The 15,758-nt window shown below is 35.4% G+C and overlaps 2 protein-coding genes across 7 annotated transcripts; one reads left to right on the top strand and one right to left on the bottom strand.

Annotated features, from left to right (window-relative positions):
- The first annotated feature begins 7,699 nt into the window (after nucleotides 1–7,699).
- On the top strand, nucleotides 7,700–11,086 carry LOC147559154 (protein RDM1-like). Of its 5 annotated transcripts, none has more exons than XM_086660946.1 (3): nucleotides 7,700–7,777; nucleotides 8,386–8,591; nucleotides 10,528–11,086. In XM_086660946.1, the coding sequence occupies exons 2-3, from the start codon at nucleotides 8,417–8,419 to the stop codon at nucleotides 10,899–10,901; spliced, it is 549 nt and encodes a 182-aa protein (XP_086517072.1). In that variant the 5' UTR covers nucleotides 7,700–7,777; nucleotides 8,386–8,416; the 3' UTR covers nucleotides 10,902–11,086. The 5 variants fall into 5 exon arrangements, with proteins under 5 accessions (XP_086517072.1, XP_086517068.1, XP_086517071.1 ...); XM_086660942.1 differs by having other exon boundaries at nucleotides 7,702–8,057; XM_086660945.1 differs by having other exon boundaries at nucleotides 7,704–7,857.
- Nucleotides 11,087–11,177: 91 nt separating this feature from the next.
- LOC147559153 (serine/threonine-protein kinase 54-like) lies at nucleotides 11,178–15,396 on the bottom strand. Of its 2 annotated transcripts, XM_086660941.1 has the most exons (7): nucleotides 14,953–15,363; nucleotides 14,279–14,596; nucleotides 12,814–12,935; nucleotides 12,356–12,564; nucleotides 12,083–12,257; nucleotides 11,687–11,821; nucleotides 11,178–11,575 (listed from the first exon to the last, which is right to left on the bottom strand). In XM_086660941.1, the coding sequence occupies exons 2-7, from the start codon at nucleotides 14,583–14,585 to the stop codon at nucleotides 11,369–11,371; spliced, it is 1,155 nt and encodes a 384-aa protein (XP_086517067.1). In that variant the 5' UTR covers nucleotides 14,586–14,596; nucleotides 14,953–15,363; the 3' UTR covers nucleotides 11,178–11,368. The 2 variants fall into 2 exon arrangements, with proteins under 2 accessions (XP_086517067.1, XP_086517066.1); XM_086660940.1 differs by having other exon boundaries at nucleotides 14,279–15,396.
- Nucleotides 15,397–15,758: the final 362 nt, after the last annotated feature.

Raw genomic sequence — 15,758 nt, 5'->3', positions numbered from 1 at the left:
AAAGAATTTTGAGATATCTCAAATACACAATGAATTGTCCATTTTATATAACCAAGTCCTCTCTCTTACTGGGTATTCTGATCAACAACATCCTTTTCTATAGGCCTTTCGTGATGCTGATTGGGTAGGTTTCCCTGATGATCGAAAATCTACTGGAGGATTACTGATTTTTATGGGTGCTAATCTTGTTACTTGGTGTTCTAAAAAACAAAGCACAATAGCTAGATCCAATACTGAAGCAGAATACAAAGCAATTACAGATGCCACAACTGAACTCATTTCGGTTCAATGCTTATTTGAGGAATTATACATCAATGAAGGTCAATGCCATGTTCTTTGGTGTGACAATTTGGGGGCAACAATCTTAACTGCTAATCCCATTTTTCATAGTAGAATGAACCATGTGGAAATAGCATATCATTTTGTCAGAGATCTGGTCAAGAAGAAGAAACTTCAAGTTAGACACACTTCTACTCGGGATCAGTTGGCTGATATACTCACCAAGCCTTTGTCCTCCATTAGATTTTCTCTTCTTCGATCCAAGCCTAATGAGAGTTAGTTCAAGATCATAGAGTTAGTTATATTAATGGGGGCAGTTAGTTGAGAAGTTTGTTAAGATATGTCATTCATTCTCTCTCACTATAACTAACTCTCTCTCTAGAATTTTTATTTATATTGAACTCATTGTGTAATTCATTCATGATCCATTGTATCAATAAGAAAGTTCAATTTTTTTTTTACTTCCTTCTCCACTGTTTCCAATAATATAGAAGGTCAAACATTCTACTAAGAGCATCTTCAACGCAAAACACCAATAAAAATATATATTATCCCATCTGTTAAGTTCCAATTAGGATTCTCATTCTTAGTTGACCAAAATATACAGATCCTCAATTCTTTTGTGTATCCAATGCAAAACTCTAAAGTTGTGTTTATTTACTATTGTGATTTGATTATTTTTTTAATGAAAAAATTGGTTATTTTGTTATATTGGTTCAAATTTCTAATATTGATGAGTTAGACAATTAAAGATTTGATATTATTTATGAATTTTTAGCTTTCAGAACTGTCTCTTGGCCTTTAAAAAAGGAACCATAACATTTGTTCGACAATTAACATATATAGTCAAGCAATTGTATTGACTGTAAAAATAGTCTCATCCAAAACTAATCAGTTCTGTTCAACTTATACTTATGGTCTGGATGGATCCTAACATTTATATGGCTCGAAGCGAGTTAAACAAATGTGGCACCTATACCTAACGCGTAAGCATACATATATACTTGAACTTCTATATATATTTATATATATAATGGATGACAAGCTTATCACCGTAGTAGACGAAGCTAATGGAATCATGCCTAATAGAGGTGAGTCTTGGAATAATGGGCAATAAATTTCCGAAATTGATATCTGACTACAACAAGTTGCAACACCATGAACAACAATGTAAGAGATCTTGCAGTTTTGCAAACCCTCGAAATTGACTTAACTACCCGATATTTGTAAAACACCTACTTATTTGGATCTTGACTATATTCCATAATTTATGATACACTTTGTTCAAGTGGTTTAAAGTGTTGACATATACTCCAAAAATCCCTAAATGTCCCGAATTCGATCTCCAGAAGAGGTGGAATCCTTGGGTTATTAAATTTAGAATTATTATTATATAAATAATACAGTTAGGCTTTAGGACATCTTTTAGTTGGACTTTGTAGAATCTAGGGTTTCGGCTGAAAGAGGTGAAGAAGAGAATTAGGGCAAATGTAATTAGGGCAAATGAAAAGAAGGCTTTTATATGGTCAGCGAAGGTTATGTTGGTCCAAGCTTGACCGTCAACAAGTTTAGTCTGGTCCAAGCTCCAGTCAACCGGGTCAACACCAGCAACATCTGACTAAGTCAATAACTGTTGACTTAACTTCTAAAAGCACCTACATGAGAAATCAAGATTAGAAGTTAGAAAAACAGAATTTAGTTGTTATTTTTTCTGTTAGTTAGTTTTCTGTTTTTGTTAGTTACAAAACTGTTTTTCTCTATTCTATAAAAAGGGAAATGTAAATCAAATTCAAGAACAATTGAAATAAAATAGAGAAGGGAGAAGTTTCTTACATGGTATCAGTTAGGTAAAGAAAACGATCCATAGCTAGGGTTTTCTTCTCTCCATCTCAAGAACATTCAATCCAATCTCGCAAAATGAGACAATTCATGATCAAAATTCAGTTAAAATAGATCAAAATCAGACAACAAAGATCAAAATCAAGCAAATAAATCAACAAGTTGTAAGTGATTAGAATCACTTACTGTTTTTTCAGACAATCTTCCAGCTTTCTCCTGGTTCTTTACTCATCTCTTCATTCTAACTAATGGCATCTTCTATTCAAGGTAATCTTCCTCCAATCTCCTCTGTTACTAGTTTTATCACAGAGAAGCTAGATGATAGCAATTTCTTAATGTGGAAGGACCAAGTAGAGACTCTACTTGGTACATATGATCTGTTAGGGTTTGTCAATGGTACTATAGAAGAACCACCTCAACTTAGAATTTTTCATGGTGTAGAACAAGTTAACCCAGATTTTCAAGCATGGAGATCAAAAGAGGGTTTTGTTAGGTCTTATCTCAAAAGTACTCTTTCAAAATCTGTCTACTTAGATACTTATGGTCTAAAAACAGCAAAAGAAATTTGGGATTACCTTGATATTACTAACAATGAGGGCTTAGAATCAAAAAAGGATCAACTTAGAAGAAAATTACAAACAATTAAGAAGGGAAGTGCCACAATTGCTGAATATCTAAGAGAATTGAAACTTATAGCTGATTCTCTTATCTCTGTTCATGACAAAATCAGTGATTCTGAGCTTGTCAGAATAGCTATTCATGGCCTAAGTTCAGATTATGATCAGTTTGTAATTGCTATAAGGGCTAACAATGAACAATTGTCATTAGTCCACTTAAAGTCTAAGTTAATTCAGCATGAGCAATGGCTACTTCAAAAAGAAACTGATCAAGAGGCTTACTATGTAAAAGAATTCAGCCCAGACAACATCAAAGATATTCAAATAAACCTTCTCCAACCTATTATAAAAATCAAGTTTATAACAAGAGAGATGGGTCTCCTCCAAAAGGAAATTCTTCCACAAACAATCAATTAAACGGTCAAAAGGCTGAAGATTTTGATTTCTCTTCAGTCCCATGTGGTCTATGTAAGAGGTGGGGTCATACACCAAATGTTTGCTATTTCAGATACAAACCAAACAGAAATTACCCTACTTATCATACTGAATCAATGTGTCCACAAAGTGATATTGATAAAGTTCATCAAGATGGCAATGCAGAAACAAAATCTTATCCCTATGAAGAAGAGGGTATGCTAGAATGCAATAATGTTGTTCTATTTCCCTATGAAAACAGTGATGATTGTGATGAGTTTCAAGAATGTCATACTGCCACTGTTATAACAGATACAAGTGATGAAATATACTATGACTGTCTATCAGATCAAGAACAATGTTTTGTTTTAACAGATGCATTTACTTCATCAAATAAAGATAAATCCTGGCTAGCTGACACAGGAGCCAGCAACCATATGACTCACAGTGAAGAAAATCTTACTTTGATTCAACCTTATAATGGGTCTGATGCAGTTATGGTGGGTAGTGGAAAGTTTCTACCTATTTCAAGCACTGGTATGTCAAAACTTTCTACCTCAACCTATAATTTTGAATTAAACAAGGTCTTATGTGTACCACACCTTAAAAGAAATTTACTATCCATTTCTAAATTCACAAAGGATAATTCATGCTCAGTGGAATTTCTTCCATGGGGTTATAATATAAAGGATATTCACTCCAACAAAATCCTAGCAGAAGGGCCTGTCAAGAACAACTTATATCCTATTGAGGTACACCATGCTATCTTACAACATAGGTTAAACCATGCTTACTTATCTCAGACTGCCTCTACTTATGATATATGGCATGCAAGATTGGGTCATACAAATAGTGCTGTGCTTAAACAACTACATGATGAAAATAAAATTGCACTATCCACAAAGGTTGAGAAAAAGTTTTGTAAATCTTGTGAATTGGGTAAAAGCAAGTGTCTCCCTTTTGATAACTCTTCAACTACTACCAATACTCCTTTATACTTGGTTCATTGTGACATATGGGGACCAGCCCCTGTTTCTACTCCTAATGGTGCAAGGTATTACATACTGTTTCTAGATGATTTCAGCAAGTTCAGCTGGATTTATGCCATGAAGCTAAGGTCTGATAGCATAAAATGCTTTAGTCATTTCAAAGCAACAAATGAGAATCTTCTAAAAGAGAAGATTGTATATTTCCAGTCAGATGGTGCACCAGAACTTCAAAAAGGAGAATTCAGGGCCTTTTTAGATAAAAGTGGGATTCTGTTCAGATGCTCATGCCCTTATACTCCTCAACAAAATGGCAAAGCAGAAAGAAAGCATAGGCATATAACAGAATTAGGTAACACACTATCCTTTCATTGCTCTTTACCAAAGTCTCTATGGTTTGATGCTTTCAGTACTGCTGTTTATATTATAAACAGACTACCCACAAAAACTTTACAAGGCACAACACCATTTGAAACCTTGTTCCATCACAACCCTGACTACTCTTCTTTAAAAAATTTTGGATGTGCTTGTTATCCACATCTTGGGGAACTCAGAAAGGACAAACTTAGTCCAAAAAGTGTTCAATGTGTATTTTTAGGCTATAGTAATGAACACAAGGGATACAGATGCTATGATCCTCTTACAAAGAGACTTTATATGTCTAGACATGTCATTTTTGAGGAAGACAATTTTCCTTTTGTCAACCTCACTTCTAGACTGTCTAGTGGTGATCAGAATTCACAGCCACACATTTCACTACCCTTACCCCCTATTGATCATTTTCCAGACAGTCCAACTGAATTAGGGACACCTAGTATACATACTAGTACACCAGCTAATTCAGTATCAAGGCTTTTGGCTAGTGATGAGGGCATTGCTAATGTTTCCACTAGTACACCAGCTACATCACTAGGAACATCTCATCCTCCACCATCTAGACAAATCACAACAAGGGGGTAGGAATGGTATTATCAAAACAAAAAATCTTCCCAAAAATTTTGTGGCTCATTATTCATCACCTCACACTTTAGATGTAGCTTATTTGACTATATTAGAACTACCCTCTGAACCAACAACATACAAGGAAGCAGCTAAGCATACTACTTGGGTTCAGGCAATGCAAGAAGAATATCAAGCTCTAATTGATAATGAAACATGGTCCTTAGTTCCCTATAACAGAAACATGAATGTTCTTGGCTGCAAATGGGTGTTCAAATTGAAACAAAAGAGTAATGGCACAATTGAAAGATATAAAGCTAGACTTGTTGCCAAAGGGTTTCATCAACAGGAAGGAATTGATTATGATGAAACTTTTAGCCCAGTTGTTAAGGCAAATACTATAAGAATGGTTCTGACTATAGCAATCACAAAAGCATGGCATATTAAACAGCTTGATGTATCAAATGCCTTTTTACATGGGGTCTTAGATGAAGATGTATATATGGTTCAACCCCCTGGGTTTATAAAACCAGGCAAAGATAATCTGGTGTGTCATCTTCACAAAGCCCTTTATGGTCTCAAGCAGGCACCAAGGGCCTGGTTTAACAAATTTGCCACTTTTCTTATATCATATGGCTTTCAGAAGAGTAAATCAGACCACTCTATGTTTGTTTATCATCAGCAAACATCCACAATGATATTACTTCTATATGTGGATGACATCATTCTAACAGGCAACTCAGTATCAAATATTTCAACTCTCATCAAAGATTTAAGCAACAATTTCAAGATGAAGGACTTAGGTCCACTATCATACTTTCTGGGTATAGAGGTTACTTATCATCATGGTAAGATTTTGCTTACTCAGAATAAATATACTTTGCAACTATTACAGAGATCAAATCTATTAGATTCAAAGCCATCAAAGTTACCTGTTTCCAGTGGCAAAAGAGTTTCTCTCACAGAAGGAGATGAACTCCCAAATCCAACAGAATATAGGAGTCTTGTTGGGGCTCTCCAATATCTTACACTTACTCGACCAGATGTATCATTTGCCGTCAATTATACAGCCCAATTCATGCATAAACCAACAACAGTTCATTTAGTCGTGGTTAAAAAGATACTCAGATATCTTAAGGGTTCAATGGGTTCAGGAATCACTTTGTCTGCTGGTGATCTAACCACCTTAACAGCTTATTCAGACTCAGATTGGGCTGGCTGTCCTGACTCGAGAAAGTCGACAGGAGGTTACTGTATTTTCTTAGGAACAAGTCTCATCTCATGGAGCTCGAAGAAGCAAGCCACAGTGGCTAAATCTTCTACAGAGGCCGAGTATAAATCATTATCAAACACAGCAACAGAGTTAGTCTGGTTATCATACCTCATGAATGAACTGCGACTACCACTCACTCGTCCTTTTCATCTCTTTTGTGATAACATCAATGCTAAGTACTTAGCCTCAAACCCTATATTTCATGCGCGAACAAAGCATATCGAAGTAGACTTCCATTATGTTCGAGATCTAGTCTCAAATGGTTCGGTTTTGGTAAATCACATCTCCACAACAGAACAACTTGCAGATATATTCACAAAGGGTTTACCAGAGGATCTATTTCAGAAGTTTCGAGCCAAACTGATGATGTTTCGTTCCTCTTCATCATCGGTTTGAGGGGGGCTGTAGAATCTAGGGTTTCGGCTGAAAGAGGTGAAGAAGAGAATTAGGGCAAATGTAATTAGGGCAAATGAAAAGAAGGCTTTTATATGGTCAGCGAAGGTTATGTTGGTCCAAGCTTGACCGTCAACAAGTTTAGTCTGGTCCAAGCTCCAGTCAACCGGGTCAACACCAGCAACATCTGACTAAGTCAATAACTGTTGACTTAACTTCTAAAAGCACCTACATGAGAAATCAAGATTAGAAGTTAGAAAAACAGAATTTAGTTGTTATTTTTTCTGTTAGTTAGTTTTCTGTTTTTGTTAGTTACAAAACTGTTTTTCTCTATTCTATAAAAAGGGAAATGTAAATCAAATTCAAGAACAATCTATTATATAAAACGTAATGTTTTGTGCTGACTGGGACAAATCAAAACACAAATCTGACCGTCCGTTGCGTTTCTCTATAAATCTTAACCATTAGATGTATTACCTACCTAAAAAAACAGATTTAGTTCACCCACTACTTGCAAAAAGTAAAACTATTTGACAAAACCTTAACCGTCCGTTTTGGCAAGACACAATCCTATCCTTTAGATTTTTTTGCATAAAATCCTATCCTTTATATGGTCTCGCTTTTAACACCATCCCTTGAAATCCCCACGTTGGATATTGGCCCCTTCCCTTCTTCTCCTTCATCCCTTCAAGTCTTCCTTTTCCTTTCATCTTCTCCTTCAATTCTATTAAAACAAATCCATAACTTCTCCATTACTCCTAAAATAAATGTGCAAGGAGCAGTTACTAGTTGAAATAAAATAGAGAAGGGAGAAGTTTCTTACAAACTTTATGCATGTTCTTGTTAAATTTGGTAGTATCGTACTTATCACATCTTTGATGTTCACGCTATTGTAATGAGTATCACATGACCTTGTTCTTATAAATTTTTATGTAGGCGCCTAAATAAGATTTCTTCTTAGGAGGGTTCCTAAAAGTGGTGGTTCGAAGCAGACACTTTGTTTGTTTTGGACCAGAACTGATCCTGTTAATCATCATGTATGTAATTTTTTTCATCTCGCATATAACTCCGTTCCTCTCGACTCCAAATCCCCAATCCACTAGCTAATCATTCTTAGGTAAAAAATGTAGTTGGGTCATGTCGCTTTGGTGCAGTGTTTGGACACCCAAAATTCTTACTGTACTCTCTTTCTCTCATAATCTCTCTTCAAATCTGTCTATACGAGACTTCAATTTTTCAATTTTTGTTGTTCGAAGTGAATGAGCATAAACCTTGTTTCTCTCTCTAGGCACAACCCTCTCTCTCTCTCTCAAGCAAGTAATTCTGTTTGTTTTCTTCTTCGATTTCGTACAATTTACCATCCGTAGCACTTGCTCTGCTTAATCTTTCCATTGCCATCTAACTTAAGCTTAGAAATGAGGTTTGAAGGTTAAATTATAAACAATAGATCACGAAAAGTTGTTTCTTCCCCATTTTTTAGAACCATATGAACCCTAAATTGAATTCAATAAATTAACATTATTAACTTCCTACTGTATTAGTTTAATTGTATAATTTGTTCCTTAATTTATATTTACTTACTGAAACTCAAAAAAACAAACTGGGTTTAATTTCTGATAATCAAATTGGTATTTATTTGCTGCAGAGTGGGTTTTTTTTATCTACCCTAGTTGAAGATGGAAAAGGCAACAACACCATGGGAAGGTAATGAGGTGATTTTATCATCAGACTCTGATGATTCTTCTCCTTCTTCAGATTCAGATACTGAAATTAAAGATGTATCACTTGAGATTAGGGCAACCAATAGCAACAATGTAGTTGTGAAATCAGCTAAAGAGCATACTCTTGAAGGTAATTTTTGTTCTTATGATCAAATTCCTAATAGTTGAATGTTCTAAAACAGTTTAATGAAGATAGTAGGAGATAGAAATTTTACATTAAATGCTACAATAATGGTTTCTATTAGAGTAGATTAAGAGGTTATGAAATGGGTATCTAAGTGTGGACTTAGTTTTCTCTCCATGTTGTCTCGAATGATCCTTATTTAGCATATTGAAATGAGAACCACTAGAGAAAGTAAAAGAAAATACCCCACACTAGGTAGTATGTGATTAGTCCTAATTCGATTTCCTTCCGAATACATTTATCAAGTGCACTTAAATATTGGAATTGATCGAAGTTCTTAACTATGATCAACTATATTTCTCGTAAATTGATTTTCCTTTCTACAATAGATGGTATTATGGTATATGTTATATAATTTTGAAAAACCATGATGTATTGCTGGAGAAACTCATGATGTGTTTGTGATGCTCTTTGCAGTTAGTATCATATACAATCTTATGACTTGTATGTGCATTGTGATATCATTGATTTGTTTGGTAGAGTGTGAACATTGTAGTTATATGTACACATTGTCATCATCTGGAGAGGTTTCGATTTTCTATAGCCATTGGTGCTGCAATTAAAGTCTGCATGTTTTCCATATCTAACCGACTACTGAACTCCTTTTATGAAGGCCCGTGTCAATTTCTATTGTGTCCGACACGCCTACTCTAGTCAGACTCTGACACAACGTGTCCGATATTGGTACTTAGGAAGGATCAACATATATGCTCTTTGGTGAACTTTTTCAGCAAAACGTAGGTAAGACTTTTTCTACATGAAAAAGGGAACACCGACGTTAATAGTATTTCTTTTTGAAGTGATCAATTGTCTGTTAAGGCTCTATTTGGTAGGTCTCATTTAAGGTGTCAGATTTTAAAAGGATTTGGTGACCTTTAAGGTGTTTCAAAACATGCTTATGTTGGGCAATATATTCAATACCCATCTTCGAAATGGCCAATCAGAGGAGTGTGGTCCACGCATCTCCGTGCTGCCGCTCCCTGCCGCTCGCCTTGTTGGATTCATAGTCCCTTGTTTTTTCCCCTCTCGTCTGCTAGGTTTCCAGTGATATAAAAGACTTCTTTGTTTTCTCCTAGCCCCTTGTTTTCTCAGCCGCACCCCCTCTCAACTCCTCATCTCACTCAGAGTGTTGAGCTCACAGCAAATGGCAAACACGGAAGAAAAAGCGATGAATAACGTACTGAAAATGACGGATAACGGTGATTTCTCTCTCTTCCTCTCAAATCTGTGACCTACACCTTGATTTGTAGTCGATCTTTCTAAAATTTGTTGTATATATTTAGGATCTACGATCTAGTGGAATTACAATCTGGATTTGTGCTTTTCTTAACAAAAATGCTTTTCGTGGTTTCTCCTATATGTAGAAACCGAATCTGTTCTTCATTCCTATAAAACCAATTCTATTGTTGTTTCTATTCCTAGAAATTCCTCGCCATTAAATTCAATGATCACAGGCTTGTGACTTTCTGTTGGCTATTAGTTTTGTTTGTAAGTTATTCGAGGATTTTTAGCAGTGATTTGTTGATTAGGGTTACGTGTCGGTAACATTCCTTGGATAAGCATACCAAACACCGATTAGTTGAGAAGAGATATTTCTGCATGGTGAGGAAACAATGTACAGACTTGAGACTGGAATTTCATTGAAATTCCCCTTACCATACACATCAGAAGGGATTAGATTATTATGTCGATTAGTGTTTGGAATAGTTGAAATAATCAAGAACGTTGTATTTCTTTAGCGGTCATCTGTACGTAACTTTCTACGCAAACTTCATCTTTTCCTCTGTTTAATCTCTCTATTGCAACGAGTGACTGTTACATAGTTTGAGAAAGAATGCTTTATTACTTAATTAAGTGGTTTGAACGTGTTTTTGTGATGCAGAAATAGTGGCTAGAAGAGCAAAAATGTATCAAGACTACATGAAGTGCATTCCGATTCCTAAACAACACGAGTCCGTGATTCCATTCGACACATGGGGTGGACTAGCCAATTCAATGAAACAATTATACAAGCAACCATTACATTACCTAACGAATGTCCTCTTGAAACAATGGGATAGAGCCAGAATGTATACTGATAACGAAGATGTACCCTTGGAGGACATATTTCATCCTCGCAAAGCTGAAGATACCATCTGGCAGATTGAAGAAGTTCACAGACTCAATACTTCTCATTATCATCTAACTAAACTCTGGCTTGCTGATCCCATGCATCATGCTCATGTTGATTCCATTATGGCTAAACCCAGCGTATAATGTCCGGTTTGTTAATCTACACATCTTAGAAAGTGTTTTCTTACAGTTTCTTTTAGGTCCAATCTTTTAGTGAATGCAAAAGGGAAAAGCAGAATGATTGTAACTTGTTTGTAGGATATGAAAACCCAATGATTGAATGATTGTGTTGAATTGAAATGCATTTTCCAGTTGTTTTTTTTTGTTTATCAGAACTTTCACGTCTGGGCTGATCGAGGTTTGATCAGACAATTATTGTTTCAGTTTTAGTGGTTCTATGCTATCTACTGCAATTAGATCTCCTCAAGAATGTAGATTTTCATACAAAAAAGTAAGACCTTTTGAGCAACTTTGTATCAAGTTCTATAAGGAACTACAAGCTTTTGAGAACTGTCATATCCAATGAAAGATCACAACACAAACTTTTTATACTGAAAACTCTATTCTATCTATCATACCGAAGAATAAAAGTACGCGAAGAAGGGGGGAAATCATGGGCCCCGAGCAATCGAAAAACAAAAGCATCCATTTGTTTGGCCTTCGGGTATCATGCCGCCACCCTTGCTTGTATCAACGGCTTCTAACAACTTAACCACCTCGTCCATATAAGGGCGACGTTCTGGGTTTGCATCCCAACATCTTCGCATAATGTTGACCAATGAGCCTGGACAACATCTTGGCATTTCTGGTCGCAAATTCTACAAAAAGAAAAGATGGATTCTTTTAAATAGAGGCTTTTAATTTTATCTAGTTACGGAACAAACAAATGAATAATCGTGGTAGGAATCGTAAAAAAAAGAGATACTAACATGTCGAACAACTGCAGACGAGACTTCAGCAAAGCTAAGATCAGGATATGGCATATCACAGCAGTAGATTTCCCATAAGCATATGCCGAAGCTATAAACATCGCACCTTCTATTGTATGGTTTACCATCAAGAACCTACAAACGAATTAGTCCATCATGAAATATGAAATTTGAAATGGAAAAACAATTCACTTATGCGGTACCGACAATTCGAAATTCCAAGGTTTTTCAATTTTATCTATGTTTCCTTAGAAATTTTCCAAAATGCTAAAAGACGACTCTTTTTCCCACTTTTGACGACGAATCTGAATTATCATTCTAACATAACATCTCATTCACTGAAATACTATACAAGATTAATACTAAATTATTAACAGGCAACGAAGATAAAAATACCTCAGGGGCCATGTACCCGAGAGTACCAGTTTCACCTGTCATGTCCTTCGGATTTTGAGCTTCCACACGAGCCACACCGAAATCTGCAATCTTTACAGTTCTATTGGTGTCCAATAACATGTTTTCGGTTTTAACATCACGATGCACAATCTTCTGTGAGTGCAAATAACTCAAACTGCAAAATTTAGAGAAGCATGAAACATACACACTAAAAATCCCTTACCTAAAGAGTAAAGACCTATTAGATCAAGAACATAAAAGTTAACGACTTACCCTCTCGAAAGATCCAATGCTAGTTGAATCACAGTCTTAAATGGAAGCTTTTTTTTACGATTTCTTATTAAATAATTCTTTAGAGTTCCACCTTGAAGATACTCGACAACAACACAACATGCTCTCGCAGGGAATGAACTATCACCGTCATTTGAAGGATTATTTTGAGGAATCTTAAGATTCGAAGTTCCCATTGATGCCCCAATAAACTGTAACGTAGAAATCATATTTAAAAATTAATTCGTGGAGATTCGGAAATAAATAATAGTAGACATACAAAAAAGTGTACACACACACTCAAACACACACACACACACACAAACACAGCCCACACACCCAGATACATATAACCAACTTAACCCGATATAGTTCATTCAAACAATCACCTTTACTTTTACAGTGATCGTGCGATAAGTGAAGTAATAAGTACATCCATGTACATATATAATCTAATTTACCTTTGTAACATTTGGATGGTTGAGTTTATGCCAAACAGCAACCTCTTGCCGAAATGATGCCCGAAGAGCAGCAGTTTCAGCAGTTGTGGCAATACCATCATCACCCCAATCCAAAAGCTTCACTATAGTATTGAAATAGCAACAATATAAGATATTTAGTGGCAGCTTAAGTGTCACAGTTCTTTAATGTTTCATTATTTGATCTTCCAAATCTAGTAGACTAGCTGGTCAGTTGTTTATTCTTAATAACATTTGGCTATCTTAGAAAGATTCACAGGGTCAAAATACTGAAGACGTAAAATCTACATGATGAAGGTAGAAACAATGACTTGTATAGAAGTTGTAACTCAAACGATATAGGAAACTATAAGAAAAAAATTTATGAAAAAAATCATCAAAACTTATAGTCTGAGAAAATACATTTGTCAAATGTTTTATGCTTAAGAATGTAGCAAGCGCACAAATTGGAAGTTGGAAATTGGAATATATATCTAAAGAACCAAAGAAATGACGGGGTGAACAAAGTGAATCTGCAACAACACCTAGGTTTTGGGGTGAGGTGAGGTGAAGCAGCTCTGATGTTCGCCTACTTCGCCTGAGCATTTTAAAAAAGAAGCAGATACAGCTCGCACAAAACCAGATTTGGCGAAGAGGTAAATATCCCAAACCCGTCTTGTAGGATAGCAACTCCCCTACGATAAAACACTTTCCTAACCGCACCAAGGCGAGTTAACATTTCGCTCCTAAGAAGGACGAGGCGCTTCCTCAAGCGCATGTAGGTGAGTCCAAAGGAAACAATAGAAGCTCAGATCAAGCAAAGGCTACCACTTGATTCACCCATGTCCGCCTTTGAAAACGTAAAGTAATACATTAGATCGCCCATGAGAAAGACATACCGAGATTCAGATGTAGATACTATCTCCATTATTCTTTAATTCTAAAATATATATTGTGTGGTATACAACTATGTGAGATGAATGTGATAAGTCGGTAACAAAACCATCTTGCTGTATTTATCTACGTTAAAGAACAATTATCTTATCACATCACATCCTCAGCGAGAAAACACAAGACAGCTAACCGCATTTCCAATACTTGGGAGTACCTTCCATCGGAAAGATTTTGATAAACAATTACCGATAACACAAGCCAAGGTTGATAACTTCTATCTCACTAAATTTGTATTTAATATCAAATAAAATAAGTCATCTGCAACAATTCTGATACCAATTACCCATTTATCAAGAAGTTCCAACGATGGAATTTCAAACCGAAAAATACACTATGAGATGAAAATATTTACATACAGAACCATGCACGCATACTGAAACCGTAACTACGATCATCAACCCAAGACATGAATAAAGCCAAAATCAATAAGAATTATGTAATGAATATAAAGTCATCCAAATCATGCAAAACCTACTAAAAGTACAAAAAAAACATACAAAATTCAGTGGGTTACCTGCAACATCTTGTCCGTCGTATACACCTCGATAAACAATACCATAAGTTCCATGAGCTATAACATTCCTCATAACCAATTTCGACAAATCAATTTCCCATTCTTCCTTTGGTTTTGGTACCTCTCTTTCCCTAGACCAAACCCTACTCAAATGCTTCTCCAGCTGGATATCTAACTTTTTCAAATCAATCTGATCTGCTCTAAATATCATATCCTTACTACTAATACTTCCCACACTTTTCACCTTTTTCATTCCAACATCAAAATCATGAATTTCCCCTTCTGTCTTATCATTTCTTGAATCCATTTTTCTGAATTCTGAACACCAAAATGAAGTCTTGAAATACCAGATAAATAATTCAAATCAAACCCAACAATAAAACTCACTAAATTTGTATAATCTGACCCCTTTTATTTCCATTCCTTCAATAATACTGACCCTTGACCTTTAAGACAAAATTCATATTAAAACCACCACCCACACTTAAAAAAATGACCTTTAGCAATCTCAAACCCTAAATACCTCATCAAGCATAGTTTTTTCTATTCATCTATAAAGAAATAATAATACTCCAAAATGGTCCAATTCATACCAGCATAAGGCAAAGAAGCGTGCCAAAAGAAAGGGAAAACAAGAAAATTGTATAAATATCAATAAAAAATTGACTACCCACCTCTTAAAACCAGGCAAAATCCGCAAAAAACTCAAGAATTCCACCAAAATACAAGAAATTTTAGTTTTTTTGGAGGAAGAAAAAAAGGGGGAAGAAGAATAATTAATAGAGAGAAATTAGTGATGGAGAATGGGGATGGAAAGTTTGACTGAAGAATTTCAGAATCAACCACCACGTAGCAGAAATTTTAGAGAGAGAAAAGAAGAAGTCGTAGTGGTAATGATATCATTGTTGTTATTATGAGGATGGTTGATTTGGAATTTGGATGTTTGATAGATTGATTGCGGGGAGAAAAGTAGAGAATTCTTCGTGGATGAGAATTAAAGAGGAATGAGAAAGAAGAGATGGGTAATTCGAACGAGGTGGAGATGGTGACAGAGAAAGGGGCTGAAGAAGCTAGTTTAGAGAGAGAAAGAGGCGGGTAGAAGTTTGTTTTGGGCCGGTAATTATAAGGCCCAAAATGGAGAAGTTAAAGAGAATCAGGCCAAATACTAAATAATAATAATGAGGAAAAAACCCAGTAGGTAAAAATACTATTTTACCCTCCAAAATGAAATTTTTCGTCCAAATCAACGTCAAAAAAATTTTGAACATTTCTGAACAATTCTTGGTTTGCTCTTGAAAATTTTGTAAGTTTCTGAACAAATCTTAGTTTGTCTCAACAATTTGTAAATTTTTGAACAAATTCGTTTTTGCTTAGACATTGCTTTGCCAAAATGTTTCGCATTTTTTTCTTTTGCATTTTACATAGACAAACTAACACAAACATTTTGGCTACAATATTTTTCGATTTGTCTTGTGAAAAA

The sequence above is a fragment of the Eschscholzia californica genome, unplaced genomic scaffold (assembly GCF_041429995.1).
Source record: "Eschscholzia californica isolate CP2 unplaced genomic scaffold, dmEscCali1.0.p SCAF_2, whole genome shotgun sequence".
NCBI classification, from domain to species: Eukaryota; Viridiplantae; Streptophyta; class Magnoliopsida; order Ranunculales; family Papaveraceae; genus Eschscholzia; species Eschscholzia californica.
Note: the sequence above shows the minus strand (reverse complement) of the source record. Positions and strands in the feature narration are given on the sequence as shown.